The sequence below is a fragment of the Balaenoptera borealis genome (genome assembly GCF_965194805.1).
Source record: "Balaenoptera borealis genome assembly, chromosome: 5".
Lineage (NCBI taxonomy): Eukaryota > Metazoa > Chordata > Mammalia > Artiodactyla > Balaenopteridae > Balaenoptera > Balaenoptera borealis.
Window position 1 is genome coordinate 70046132 of NC_138862.1, and position 15703 is coordinate 70061834.

The 15703-nt window shown below is 42.9% G+C and overlaps 1 protein-coding gene across 12 annotated transcripts in view; it reads left to right on the forward strand.

Moving 5' to 3' along the window:
- The window catches only part of LOC309628841 (kalirin), a gene marked incomplete at its 3' end in the record, with an annotated part of 315688 nt that overhangs the window by 27610 nt on the left and 272375 nt on the right, over window positions 1–15703 (forward strand). For all 12 annotated transcript variants that reach the window (XM_082392269.1, XM_082392257.1, XM_082392258.1 and 9 more), the window contains exons 5-6: window positions 5610–5776; window positions 12995–13114. In XM_082392269.1, coding sequence (XP_082248395.1) covers window positions 5610–5776; window positions 12995–13114 — 287 coding nt within the window. The remainder of the gene's footprint in view (window positions 1–5609; window positions 5777–12994; window positions 13115–15703) is intronic.

Here is a 15703-nt window from a genome sequence, read left to right on the forward strand (position 1 = left end):
GGGCAGCAGCTTGACTCCAACAAGCCCTTCCGCTCCACTCCCTCATTCTCTTCCCACAGGGACAAGGAACAGAGGTTTTTGACCCCATTTTAATGAAAAAGAAACTGAAGCATGAGAGCTGAAATTGTTTGTCTGAGGTTGCCCAGTTAGACTGTGATAAAAATAGGAATAGGGCCAGGTTCTCCTGGTGCTGTGGGGAGAAGGGGGAAAACCAGTGATGGAAATCAGCACAGATCCAAAAACATGGTGGTGTGGAGAAACAAACCAGGTGGGCTGCAGAGGCCGTCAGGCATCCTTGTGAGCTGCACTCAGATGTACGGATGCCGCCGTTCCACGCCCGTGCCCCGTGCGCTCTCCTGCCCTGTCCGCTGCCGCCACGGCCGGCTCCTCATTCCAGTCCACGCCTCGCAGTCCTCATCTTTCTTAAAACTGTCTGTGCTTGAGTGTAAGGAGTACTGACAAAGCTTATGGCGAGGTCATATCATTTTATAACTTCTCAGAAAACACATGGCCAAGTTACCCAGGCTTGACTTCTCTTCCTGCTCAGGATTTATTCACTGTTTATCCAACAAGTCCATGAACACTTAATGTTCCACCTGCCACTTTCTAGAACAGCCTTTGATGTTAGAACCGGAGAGAGCCATAGCGGTCCCCTCGTCCAACTAGTCCAGAAAGAAGAAGTCACTGATCTGCACTCACACCAGTGAAGTGCCGGAACCCAGGTCTCCACACCGCCACCCACCCGGGTCCTCCGGGAAGAAGCAGATAGGGCCTCAAGCCATCAACTCTTTAAAACGTGGTCTGTCCATGTCCCTGCTGATTGTGAAGGATATTTAAACCATGAGATTGTCAGGCAGACTTTAGCAGGCAAACTTGACTTTAGGGTACTGTGTTTCTCTTAATGACCTGATAGAGGACATAGCAACATTCAAAGGAACTTCACTTCTAACGAGAGGAGAGACAATCTAGTAAATTCTATTTACTTTGGTCAGCGTAATCTTTCCTTGAATTTTCATTTGTTGTGAACAGGCTGCAGCTGCCTGTGAGACCCAGGCCTGTTTACAGGGTGCAGCCCGTGCTCCACACAGCTCCAGGAAGCCCCTTCATTCACATCATAGTCTATCTGCGGACTATTTTTAAAATGACAATGCCCAGATATTCTGATCTAACACCTCTGAATGGGACTTGGGCATCGGCAAAAGCTCCTCAGGTGATACCACTGTGCAGCCGGGGCTGAGAACCACTGCTTTTCATCTTGATGGTTAAATCACAGCAGCTGATATCTATGACATGCCCCAGGACAACGACTTCCAAATGTGGCCCCAGATCAGCAGCATCAGCATTACCTGAGAACTTGTTAGAAATGCAAGTTCCAGGGCCCATCCCTAGAACCTGCCACGTCAGAGTCTCTTGGGGGTGAGGCCCGAAAGTCTGTTTCAGTGAGCCCTCTAGGTGAATCTGATGCACTAATCTAGGACCACTGATCAGGACCTACTCAAAGTGTGGGCCCTGGGCCAGCAGCACCAGCATCACTCTAGAGCTGATTAGAAAGGCGGAATCCCAGACTTACGAATCTGAATCGGCATTTTAACAAAATCTTCGGGTAAATCATGTGCATGTTAAAGTTTGAGAAGCAGTGTTCTTGGCCACAGCTGTACCTTTTCAAGGCCTTATTAAGGAAGGGGGAAACTGTGACTGAGAACCTTGTCTGGACTCAGGGTTTCACCCTACAACTTGTCCTCATGATGCTCGCCATAGCCCGCTATCCAACTAAGATGGGGAACCATGAGAGAACGCAGACATAGTACCTAGGAGAGAGGCTGTGCAGAGAAACTCTGCAGGGATGCTCATCCCCCAGCCCTTCGTCCCTCAGTATGGACGTGTCTGGGCAGGTGGAGCGCCTCATCTGCCTTGAAAACCTGCGGCACGCAGGAGCAGGATGCTGGCGTGACCTTGGGCAAGTGCACCTCTGTCCAAGAGCCGGTATCCTTGGTAACGGAAAGACTGCCGGGAGCTGGCAGTCCCTGAAGACTGGCTGAGCTTGGCAGCCACCTTAACCATGAGGGCTGAGTGGGTGAAAACACCCCAAGCAGATGGGCTGCCCACCCCCACATATCCTGTTCTAGGAATGAGCTTTGTCAAAAGAGCCTTGATTGGCCTCTTCAGTCTCTGCTGGGACTGGCTGTTCCCCTGCTCCTCCTCAGCTGGCTGTTCAGTCTGGCATAGCCCATGAGGCCTCAGGGCTCTCAGGGAAGCTCTCTCTGTCTGCTGCCGTGTGCCTGTCCTGCAGAGGAGGCGTCAACCTCATCTCTGGCTTGGAGGAAGGGAGGGCAGCAACACGCCAGAGCTGGGGTCCAGGGGTGGAGGTTGGAGGTGGACCGAGAGTGGGCCTTACCGAGGACCTAGGTGGCCAAGGAAGGCAGTACTTCAGAGACACAGGACTGAGGCAATAAATGGGTTGGGCACTTACCTTGTCTGTCTAATGAACTATATTTGAGCTAGAGGTAAAATAAACTATTGTCTCAAAAAAAGGACAATTAGCAAAATTAAGAATTTGGTTGCTATTTAGCCCTCCAGGCTAAAATAATTAGGGCTTATGCTTTGATTTTTATAGGAGTAAATGATTTTTATTGGATTTTTATAGGAGAAGTAGGGAATTTCCTTACACTTATTTTTTGGTATGAAGTTTGTAACATTCAGCCAGGTCCTACTAAATCCGCCTGATGTGCCAACAACCCTAACCAAAGCAAAAGCCTTGTTTAAATCAACATCAGCCTTAGGAATAGTTGGCAAAATAGGAACAGTTTCTTTATTTGCTCATTGTTTAGGGTTATCTACTGGGCCTCAAGTTGGAAAGTGGCAGGGTTTGCTGGAAAGAGTCGAGTTGGAGTAAACCCACTGGCTGAATTCAAGGTCCAGCTGCACCACCAACAAGCACTTTGACTTTGGAAGTCCCTGTTCTTTCTCTGTAGACCTTAGTTTCTTCTTTTGTCCAGTGTGGCAGGCAGGCCTTCATTCCTAAAGTCCCCTCCAGTTCTCACTTGCCATGATTCAGCCTCACTACCCCCATTGGTTATGGCCCAGGTCTTCTCCCTAATGTCACCAACCATGTGACTGTCACCCATGACCTTAGGAATAAGACAGGAGCTGCGTATCCTGTGCATATGTTGCTTTTGTGGTTTAAGGCGTCAAGTTCTCTCTTTATGCAAGGTTTTTAAGTGAAAACTCCATGGAGTCTGTGGCAATGGTGCTTCAAATTTACTGTGCCTGGAAAGTACCCAGACCCAGCATTTAAATGAAGTCTTACATTAGGTCATGAGGGGCTTCCCTGGTGGCACAGTGGTTAAGAATCCACCTGCCAATGCAGGAGACACGGGTTCGAGCCCTGGTCCGGGAAGATCCCACATGCCGCGGAGCAACTAAGCCCGTGCGCCACAACTACTGAGCCTGCGCTCTAGAGCCTTCCAGCCACAGCTACTGAAGCCAGCGCTTAGAGCCCATGCTCCACAACAAGAGAAGCCACCACAGTAAGAAGCCCGCGCACCGCAACAAAGAGCAGCCCCTGCTTGCCGCAACTAGAGAAAGCCCGTGCACAGCAACAAAGACCCAACACAGCCATAAATAAATAAATAAATAAATAAATTATTTAAAAAATTAGGTTGTGAGGATCACTCTTCTCCTTGCACATAGAGGTTAAGGGTACAGCCAGGAGAGAGAGAGATTTCCTTTGTTGGGATCCTGGCCACACCTCTCACTACCTGGGTGTCCTTGAGCATGTTACCCAATCTCTCTAAGCTTCACCTTCCTCAGAAAAATGGCAATTGTAGGAATCCTAACCATATGGAGTCATGTGAGGATGCAGTGGGATGAAACACAAGCATGGTAAAAGTTCAGTAAAGCTTGATAACTACTGTATATTATACTGGTATCCTAGCGCATACTGAATTCTGTTGGGGTTACTTGTGTTCCCGTAGCTTCGCCAGCAGCATGAGGGTAGGGCTGCTCCTTTCTTCTCTTTACGTTCCCGGTATCCAGCAGAGTGGTTATGTCTCGCCCATAGCAAATTCTCAATGTTAATGTTTACTGAATTAATCAAGAGTGAACATCAGTCTGGGGAAAACAGATATATGTAAAAATAATGGGCCACAAATAATTGTACTTGTGTCATAAAAGGAAAGAAAAGGCCTGTGTTCTTCCAAAATGGAAGCTACTCTGGGGTGAAGGAATGTGGATCTGGAGGAAGGGAAGAAAAGTGGATATAAAACAATCGTTCTTAGCCTGATTACACCATCTTCACCTATTTTGTTTCCTGTGTTCATCTCACATAAAAAAAATATCAAGCAAGATAGATGAAAATGAAAGGCTGGAGTCTCAGGGCAGGCAGGGAGCCTGTTCTGGATGATCCTCTAAGCAGGTGGCTGGTCCCTTTGATGAAGCACCAGGCTAAGAAAGCCCATTTGCATGTGATGTGACATGGGTAAGCCATGAGCTTCCCACAGAAAGACACTTTGCCCAAGCCCAGCATACTAAACACCAGAGATGCATGCAGGATGAAAATGAGCTGGAAAAAATCTGCATTGTGGCTGGAAACAGGGATCCACTTCTGCAGGTGGATCTTAAATTACATTTTAAAAAGTAAACATGGAGGCCAAGGGTCATCCCATGTTGCCTAGCACTGCAAAGGTAGAAATTTTGTATTTCTTCTTATTTTTTTATTTCAGTCAAGGAGATGCTCTACCTCATCCCCTTGGTAACTGCAGATAGTAACTGGAGGGGGTTGACTGCTAAAAGAACAAGTCATTCTCTTCTCTGTCTCCCACAGATATTTCAGGAGCTGGGCCTTGGAATTATGAAACTGACAGAAAAAATAAACATGAAAAGATACTGAAATTATTACCATGTAACACCAGAAAAAAATTTCCCACTCTCCCATATTGTTCTTATATAAAACACTATTTTTGCTTCTAGAAATGAATTTCCTTTAGCGTGTACAGACTTTCCTTATATGCCCCCACTGTATCAGGCAGGTGTGTTGGTGGTGGCAGTGATGAATTTCTGAGTTGCTTTTTTAGGGGACCTAAATAGTGGGCTAAGAAAATCACCACTGGCCAACTATTCTCTTCAGAATGGACTTAGCATCCAATGGTAAATTGCATCTGACCAGCTAAAAGAGAGTGTGCCTTTGGCAGAAGTTCCTGAGACAGGGTCTTTGGGGCGGGGCTTTGTTTTGTATTTCCCAATGTGATCCAGAGGCTCGGTTGTGAATATTCTGGGTGTAGGAAAACTGCCCCGCAGGGACTGCTGTATGCGGCCTTGTCTGGGATGGAATCCAGAGAACCACCTCTTGGACTCCAGTTGATAAGGAGCTGATCATCTGTTGAAGAGTTGTTTCCTGACAAAGGATCAATTAATCCAAAAGAGAAGGCATGCTTTGAGCATCCCAAAGACCCGTTATGGTGATCTATCCAGTTTCACTGAGGGATATGCAGAGGTTGGGAGGGTGCTGGTGATGGCTATTTCCAGATTCCAGCTTTCATGTGCGTATAGAAGGCAATGTAATCTTTACGGTACTACCTGGTTTTTAATGGTTTACATTTTGTTTAAATCAGGAATTGAGTTAATCTGTGAAAAAGACATTGATCTGGCAGCCCAGGTGCAAGAGCTGTTGGAGTTTCTCCAGGAGAAGCAGCACGAGTTGGAGCTCAACGCAGAGCAGACCCATGAGCGGCTCGAGCAGTGTCTCCAACTGCGGCACCTCCAGGCGGAGGTCAGACAGGTGAGCCTGACCCTCCTCCTGCAGCCTGGGCTTCCCAGTGGCTGAGTCTGGCCTGGGCCTGCTCCTGGAACGGGGTAAGGCATACAGAGCCAGCGGTATAACCAGAATTAGGAAATAGGTAAGTTAAGGAGTGGTTGTATTCGTTTCTGAAAGCTAAGCTGCTATCTACTGACTCTAACAAATAGATCTAATGGTACAATGGCTCAAACTACAAGTGCATTATTTCTCTGACATATAACAATCTAAGGAGAGCACCTCAGTGCTGTTCCAAGTTGCCTTCAGTCACTGAATCGATTCTCTTCCTTTCTATCCTCAGCCCTGCCCAGAGTTCATAGGAAATGCAAAGCCTGTATCAATAAACATATTCAGGCTTTAGAGCCAGCTTGATTAATTTGTGTGCCTAGTACAGGACCTGACATATACTTGAGAATCAATAAGGTGTAGCCATCCTTCAGTTCCCATCATTCTTTTCAATGTGTGTGCGGTTCTTATACGGAAATATTCTAGTCACATTAAAGCCAATTTTAAAAAGAAAAGATTACTTACCTGTATGAGACATGATACTAGCTATCTTTCTAAAGGACATCCCTGTACCATTCCTAGGGATCTCTAGGAACATACACACAATGACTAATGACACATTTTAAAAATACTACATATTTATATTATGAACAGACTAAGTGGGAATTTTTAGCATAATTATTGGGGATTTCCTATTTAGACAAAGTGGGATTGAAGAAATACAAATATAGTTATAGTTCCATTTATTGAGTGTTGTGTGCCTTTTATACCTGTCTCTTGATCAATCCTCGCAACCATTCTCTGAAGCAGATATTACTCTCCTTTCAGAGGAAGTCACCAAGGCTTACAAAGGTCACCAGACAGGTCACACTGAGGAAAGACCTCACCTTCACCCTCCACGGGTACAGGAGGGCTTCCCTGCAGGGCAGAACTCATAGCACTTCAGTGTTTTCTCCTTGTGCTCCAGACTCCCCCGAGCAACCCTATCGCCCTGCTTCCTCTAGGGGGAGCCCCACCCAAAACATCCTAAGCAGAGACACATCTTCCTCTTTTAAATGTTTTTTCTTATGTCCAGTGACTGCTAGAGCTTTTAGATTTGTCTATTAATTTAGCACAGGGAACAAAAATACCATATTTTATTTAATTATTGCTCAGTCCCTTTTATTCAGGGTATTCCTTGCTAATGCCTATGTTTTAATTATATATTACTTATTATAATGTGAAAAATTATCTTCTCTGCTCCCCTTCTTTTCCAAAGAGTACTCAGACAGAGTCCGCACATTCTGTGCTAAAGATCAATCTTGAGCACAGGTAACATCACTGAGCCCCAGGCAAAGCCAGATACAGCACTGCCATCCAGGTTGTTTTCTGTTTAATTACACTGGGGTCACACCTGAATGTCTGGTGAGACTTGTTACTCATGGGGACGTGGTAGAAATCCTAGCAGGCCCAGAGCAGTGAAGAGTATTCAAATTCTGAATCTCTTGGGAGTAATGATAGTACTTTCTTTTCATATGAGAAGTACTTTCTCATTTGTGATCTCAGTTTAGGAGTACAGGCCCATGAGAGAAAGTGGTGGACGTTTAGTTTACAAATGAGGAAACTGAGGTACCATAGGATGAGTGCTCCCAGGGCCTCTTGACTACTTAGCTGAAACTTGAGCCCAAGCCTCTGAAATCCAAGGTCCTACAATTTGCCTCTGCTGGACCCCACTCCCACCCTGGAGTTCTGGGAGAAATAGACAGAAGCTCTCCAGCAGAATGCAGTCTGGGCTTTTCCTGGCCTCCACAGCGCCATGTCTGAGAAGATGGGCAGGCATGGCCTACACCTGGCAGAGGGGGTGGCACCAGCCAGATCAAGCAGCGGGCTCAGCAGGCCGTGGGAGTCCTCCTCTGCTGTTTGTTCATGTCATCTCAATAAACCAGATAACAGGAAAATTATTCCTAATTGACTTTGAAATGAAATATATAATTTTGCTTTTGTTCCTGGTTTTTTATTTTATTTATTTTTGCTACAGCGTTCATAGTAGAGCCAACTTCCTAATTATGTTTTTCTTGGCTGAGATGAAAATGGAAATGAAATGAGTTTTCATCCTCCAAGTGTCCATTCTGTACAGGATGGGGAGCTGGAATGACGATAGGTAGTTTGTCGAGTGGGAAAGTAGATTATCTGTATGTGGATCATCCAGGCTTGACTAGTATCTGTGTACGTTCCTGTTCAGTGTTTCATGAATTGGAGGACAAAAAAGAATTCTTCTGCAGGAGTGAGAACGTTCCTTCTCCTTCTCTCCACCACGGCAAGGATGACACACAGGGGGACTGTAGTTCAAAACGGCACTGGCTTGCTGGGGTCAGCCTTTAGGAAAAGCGCGAAGGACGGCGGCCCTTGGAGGTGCCGAGGGACCGCTGCTCCATTAAGCCACCACGCCTCATTCGACAAGCTTGTTCTCCTTGTTAGTGTGACTCTTCCTTTAGGGGTCGTCTGGTCCAGTTTCCGAGAAGGCATTCGCGTTTGATGGAAGCTGGTGGAGCAGGAAATATTGACTTGGAAGCTGTTGACGCTTGGAAAGAGGGACTTAATTTAGATGTCAGTACTGATCACTTGGGCTAAATTTAGACACTAGCTTGAGAGTTTCTCTTTTGAATATACTGAAATAGAGAGAGAGAGAGAGAAAGAGAGAGAGAGAAAGAAAGAAAGAGAAAGAAAAAAAGAAAGAAAAGAAAGAAAAAGAGGGAGAGAGAGAGAAAGGAAGGAGGGAGGGAGGGAAGGAAGGAAGGAAGGAAGGAAAAGAAAAGAAAGAAAGAGACACCTTAATTGAAGTGCCATTAATGGAGAGAGAAAGGGAGAGGGCCACAATGTGTTATGATACAGCTCTGTTGTTAGAGCTCAGAGATTAAAGGTTTAGATTTGGCCTTCATAACCTTATGTGCGGTTATACCACAATTATATTAAACTGAAGCTCTGAGGAGAGGTAATGTCACGGACATTGACTGAAAATTATTTTCAAGTATTTAGAACAAAGGAAACTGATTAATGCAACTGACTTGCTTTCTGAGGGATTGCATAGGACTTTGTATCTAAGATAAATGGCCCCAACATCTCCAGAGAAATGCTGAATCTTGAAGGGAAACCGTTCCCCTGATTCCTATGGTCCAGGGCCATAGACCACCCAGATGCCCCCTTTCTTCTAGAAAAATAGTTCAGATTATTCTCCAGACCCCACAGAATGCTCTGATTGCTTTCCGGGAAAATTGCTACTCTGGTAAGGATAGCCTCACATTTATTAGATAATTCAGGAAGATTTGAAAAACCTATTTAATGGGCATAAAACTAAGTGAATTTCCATGTTTCCTGCAGAGCAATGCATTTAGCAGAAAATAGGCCAAAATGGATTTGTAAGATGTTGGAGCTCTAAGCTTTGGGGAAAGAAATTGTACCTATCATTTGTCTACTAAAGACATTGACTTAAATTACGCCTTTAGACCAAATACTGGCCAAAATTTGCATATGATCAAGATGGAAATTTAAATCAAAGGAGAAAATATCCTCTCCTCATATTCCTGTATAGAATACTGTTTCATTCTGTTCACTGTACATAAAAGTTAGAAAGGAGTTGGAGTAGATCCAAAAGAGAGGCAGCCATAGGTACAAGTACTATCCATTTGTTTCAAAGTGGAGATAATTAGGAAGACACACCGTCATAGTCTATAAAACCATGAGGGATGAACACATATAATCTCATAAATTGTGAATTTTTAGAACTAAGAAACACTAGAAATTTGACAGGCTCCCAGTTACCACCTGAGGGCCTGATGATTTTCCTGTGGCTGGAGTTTCAGAAATCACTGTGCCTTGTGATAAGTCATCTGCAGTAGCAGGAGTTAGACTCAGTGTCCTTCAGTTCAGCTTCATAGCTTTCCTGTCAGTGTGGCCTAGAGAACACAGGCATAGCCAAGCAGTGTCTCCAGCCTACGTGGCTACAGCGTCCAGCTTGCCCAGCTTAGGTGGCGTCATCATTTTGGACATTCACATCCAGTTAACCACATCCATGCTTCTCCTAAGTCGGAGTTATCTGAGCTTCCTTGGCCTGAGGAACGAATAGATCTCCATCTTCAGTTCCCCACTCACCCCTGACTGAGCTGAATTGGTGGCCTAGCTCCCAAGTCCCCAAGCAGCAATACTCTTCCCATCCCTCATTTCTGCAGAGCTAAGTTCCTCTGGTATCCTATGGTTATAGGGGCAGTCTCTGAATTTTGAAAGAAGTATGGAATATTATGGCTCAAAATGACCTTCAAAGACCATCTAACTTATCAGTAAACTGTTGTCTAAGATGAATGATCAATATAAAACGTTCATGTTAAGGATTACATTATATGGTTTGCAAAATACTTTTACATTAATTATTTCATTTCATCTATACACTGTGATTTACCATTTTACAGGTAAGAAAACTGAGCCTCAGAGGGATTTAGTGATGTTTCCAAAGTCACGCAGCTCAAGATGAGTAGGACCAACATTTTCTCATGTTTGTTGCAAAATTTCTTCTACTACCTTTCTCTCATTTGGATGATCACAGAAGAATAAATAACCAATTTTATGAACCAGAAAGATAAAGGATGACAGTAATAGAAAATTATACCACCAAGAGTTAACATTGATCAGAGCACAAAGACTGATGATAATAAAACAGCTAAGGTATTTACATCACATCAGAATATGTCAATAAGCTCTACAAATACTAGAATAAAAGTTAATATTTCTAAACTTTTTCTCTTCTCATTTTGAGAGGTGTAAATGAAGAATCATAGCATTAGCTAGTTTTGCCTCAAAACTAAAAATCGCTAGCACCACCATCATCAGGCTTTGCATTTTACGGTAGGCTACATCAACCCTGATATAGGAAGGGAAGGTACCATTATCCTATCTTTACAGATGAAAAAGCTGAGGCTCAGAAGAGTTAAGTGGTTTTACCAGGCAGTAACAAAGCCAGGTATTCTGACTTCAGATTTTATGCTCTTTCTACACGTTCCCAGTTTTACTTCTAGGACTGAGTCCGGGACTTCAACATGGGAGGTTTGATTTTAGGAAGATAAAAATACTTGGTAGTTTGATCATTGGCATCAATCCCACCCCTGAACCCAAGCCATTGATTAAACTACAGTGCATTTTTATCTTCCTAAAATCAAACCTCCCATGATGAAGTCCTAGAATGCCTTTATAAACAACATTTGGGAAATGAAAATGAACAAGGATATCAAGGATATGGCATCATTTAATGAAAGATGTAGAAACTAAAACCTATAATATTTCTAAATGGAAAACCTGGTAAATGGTGACCTCACAACCATAGCTATAACCTTTGTTTTCAGTTGACTGAAACTAGAGAGGAAAATATTCCCGCAAGACTCAGGAGGCCCAGAGGGAGTCAAATTGCCCCTCAAGCATTGATTTGTGATGCACATTGAGAAAGTGTTTCTCTGACACCCTCAAGTGAATCTTGAACCAAGCAAGATGTGATGAATCACTGCAGAAGGACTTACATAGTTCAAAAATATAAACTGTGAGCTCCGTTTTGCAAAGAGGTGAAGCATTTGGGCATGCAATCCATGTATGCATGTACCCGAACTCACAGCCAGCTTTTAGAAATCATTAGCACCTCTATAGTCAGCCAGCTACAGCACACCAGTGGCATCAGAGATTTCACACATACGCTCTGAGCAGTTATTTCCTGCAACTAATTGCTTTACAGATTGGCATCTCATCCACAATCTGCCAGACTGCCCATGAATTAACATCTCAATCCAAATAGCCCAGCTTCAGTGGGATTTATGTCCCAATGTTATCCATGCACAATATGGTATCAGTCATTTTCTGCCTAAGGAGGACATTTGAGAAATGCCTGTGAGGGTTATGGACTAGGAGACCAGGCTTAGTATTTTTCTAATTGTTTAACATGAAGAAGTTGAGAGAAGAAAAAAAATCTGAAACAGATTGTGGCGTCTTCTGCTTTGCCTTGAGGGAACAGATGGATGGTATTTACTGATCTTAAAATTTCAGAAGAATTTTTATTTCCTCTCCAAGCAAACTCTCAGGCTTCTTAATAAAGCAAATATTTGGCAATTTTCTGATAACCAAACACAAGGTAGATTTTCAAGGCCTGTTACTTCTAGTTTGATTATTTGCACTTGACTCTATTAGCTGGATTATTGCCACATCTCTATTTTAGCTGGGACTGTCTAGACGGTGTCAGCTATTTCTCCTTCTATTCTAATGTTCCCTAGCTGAGTTTTCTTTCCCCCAATACTAATTAAGGTCACCTAGAAATTTTACTCAGCCTAGCCATTGCCTCTAAATAATTTAAATCAATTATAACGTATTCTCCCTTTTTCTAATGATCCAGTGTATGGATGATTCATGCTATTTTGCTTGTTTTATTTCTCCTCCCTTTGGATTGTTTAACCAATCAAAGCTCAAACCTGTCTACTCTTGGCTATTTTGCAAGGTATAGGAGGTTGGACACACTGCTCAGGTGTGACTTGGGTATTTTCACTCTTTCAAAAACGTTACTGCATACCCGTCGTATGAAAGGTACTGTGCTAGGCATTGGGTGAGATTAAAATATGACTCATATATTACTCTAGTCTTCTGGAAGTTTACATTGTAAGGGGAGGAGATGAAACATAGGTCGAACTAACTGAATAAGGCAGGCTTTGGTGAGTGCCACAAAGGTGGTACATGCAAAATGATCTGGGTTTCACTAGATGACGAAGAGATTGTTTCTAATGGGAGTGGTTAGGTATAGAAGATTTCAAGCAGTTATTGATATTTGAATTGGGCCTTAAAAAAATGAAAGGGATACCAACAGATGGAATTTATTTATTTATACCGTACTATGTTCCAGATGGAACTTCGGAAACATACATACAATGCAATCAGATGAAGTAATGTTTAAATTAAGCTGAGGAGCCTGGGATTGAGGAGTGATAAGGGTAGGAAAGAAAAGATGAAGCTGGGAATGAGGTTGATACTTAAAATAAGTACCTTATGGCACAAGGTACGAGGCAAATTTAAGGAGATTTTAATTATCCAGACTCTTCCTGTCCTGTCTTCAACTGTGGGTAGGAGATAGCAAGCTCTCTGACTGAAGGGCCTGTCACAGAAAGGCCATTCACCTGTGCTCTCGTCCCGACTCCCTAGGTCCTGGGATGGATCCGCAATGGGGAGTCGATGCTCAACGCCAGCCTGGTCAACGCCAGCTCTTTGTCGGAAGCAGAGCAGCTGCAGCGGGAACACGAGCAGTTCCAACTGGCCATCGAGGTAACACCCAAATCTGGCTGCACTGTCCTCCCTTCCCCTCCCTGCTCTGCACCTTAGGCAGGATGATTCCTCAAGATGTGGGTGTTCCTTTATGTGGTGAAGCCATTACTCTTTCTAGTGAAATGGGCCAGGTAGCCTCCCTAGGACCCAGGAATTGATGGAGAAACAAATGCAGGGCTTCATCACCCCAAGGAAGCCTGGTCTTAGAAGACAAGTATTCATACTCCAAATGTGGATCTTTCTTACTTATTGGTACCTTTAACTTTCAAGGCCCCTGGTCCACTGAGTTTTTTATACATTATGGACTATGCACCATGTGAGAAATGTAAAGCTAAAAGGTTAGAAGTCACCTCTAGTTGAAGCTCACTCAGAATTGAGGATAAACAACTGCAGAAGTCATTAGTAAACTAGGATTCCATTTTTAAACATTTGGTTTACATGTAACATTTAGATTCCATTGTCAGATCTGCCTTTTAACAAGAGTAGTGAGCACGGGAGCAGACTGCACTAGATAGTTTGATTCACTGAAAATAGTTGTTCAATAATCCTGGTGGAAGTCGTATTTAAAGAATAAACTGAAACCAGAAATTCACCAAGACTTGTTTTAAAGGCTATTTTAAAATAAAACTCTACTTACGATAGTCTAGTATAAATTTTGTCTTGCTTTAAATAATATCTTTAATTATCCTTTCTACTAGAACATTTCCTTCCCAAAGAGACTTGAACTGATTGTTCTAGAGTGGTGTAGGGGAAAGAGTAGGAAATGGGACATGGAAACTATGTTAAAAATAAAATAAGTTAAGTACCAATGGGAAAAGAGATGAGTGAAAACCTCAAAGACATCCATTACTTGTGGTTCAGTATAAAACTTAACCCACTTCTGAGTGTGTAAGAAATGCAAAGGTGATTATCTTCTACTTTAAAAAAACACAACAAGATAAAATTTTAACTGTCCATGCCAATAAGTATATCTTTAATACAGTGATCCAACTGATTGCTAGCTATTTTTAAACTAGTATTGATTGATTTCAACCATTTAATTTTCCAAAAGCTATCTTGTATGTGAAAACATAGCATTGATACGAATGATCTATTTCTCTAAGATGTCTGATAACTTCTTAGGAACCCTTGCTCGTACCAGAGTCCTGTCTGAGATTTGAGATTTAAAAATAAACTGTGTATTACACACACAGTATGGACGAATTATTTTCTAAGGAAGAACTAACCAGAGGAAAGAAGTTTTATCATCAGCAGCTCTGTCGCATTTTACTGGCATGCCCAAATATTAGAGCGTTGGAATCTATTCATTGTAAAGGAAAAACCAAGATTGGGATTATAATCAAGAATTAGGCGCACAGTGGTCAAAACCCCATCGAGAGGCAGCAGTGAAGAGAACGAAGGTTGGGCAGTCACATTCAAGGCTTGGCATGAAGGTGTGAGGGATGCTAGGCAGAGAGAAGACAGCCTTTGGCGATACCTCCTCCTTGTTTATCTTGAATGTGGAGGTTTACCTGCCCCATCAGGTAATTAAATTTTCAGTCCCTTAATCAAATGTTGGGCAAGTAAAACCAAGCTTTATAAAAAAAAAAAAACACACAAAAACCAAGCGTTATGACACCCTTGAGTATCTCAATGAGCTAGTAGAAAATAGTGGGTAAATGCATTAGCAATGCTATTGAAATAACCAAATTCCACCTGACTTGCATATGCAGTATGTATGAATTTGTATTAGATGCTGTTGCAGCCTTAACAGAATAGAGGCTCACTAAGCATCTATATATCTCTTTAATTTCATGGATGCAACTTGATCAAATATTCTTAGAATAGATGTTGAGATATAGACCCCTGTCGAGTTTATGTCTGTGGACTCAAGAGGACATGGCAGAATAGATAGGATTTCTCATAGATCTTGGGAATGGAAGGTAGGCAGGGTCTGCAGCTTGGCTAGGATAATGACGAGAACAGGGCCAGAATTTCAACATATGTTCCTTCTCCAGGTGGCTTTGTGCTTCTCTCTAAATGTGTCAGTTTAGACCAGGTTCTGCATTGGGGGAACATACTCCAGGGAGGATTTAAGCAATTTGATAGGAGATCTAACTAGTCTGGTTTGATTTAACCCATTTTGATACTGTTACTGGAGGCCTTTACAGTGATCACTGACAGGGAACATAATTTGACTTCTTGGGCCCTAAGAACCCTGGGCTTCAGAAGGGAAAATAAAATGGCTATAGGTAAGATGATCATATAAGTTATTGTTAGAACTGAGACACTTTTAAGAGTGAAGGAGAGAATTATTAATAACTAAGCCAGGAAAAGCAGCATGTACTAGAACTCTCATGGGCAAACCAAGATGTTTGCTCACCCTAGCTTTGGTGGCCTCATCAGTCTGAAGGTTTTGGTCTCCTTAAAGAAGGTCAGAATGTTTACCTGAGGTAGCCTTGGTTACAGAAAACTTCCCCAGAGCCATTCAGAGTGCAGAGCAGTACACAGCTCTCCAGAAGCATAGCTTTATCAACAAACCCAGATTATTGTTTGTTAGTATCCAAATGTTGTGGCTGATGTGTCTTCAAGAACTGTGAACATCATAGA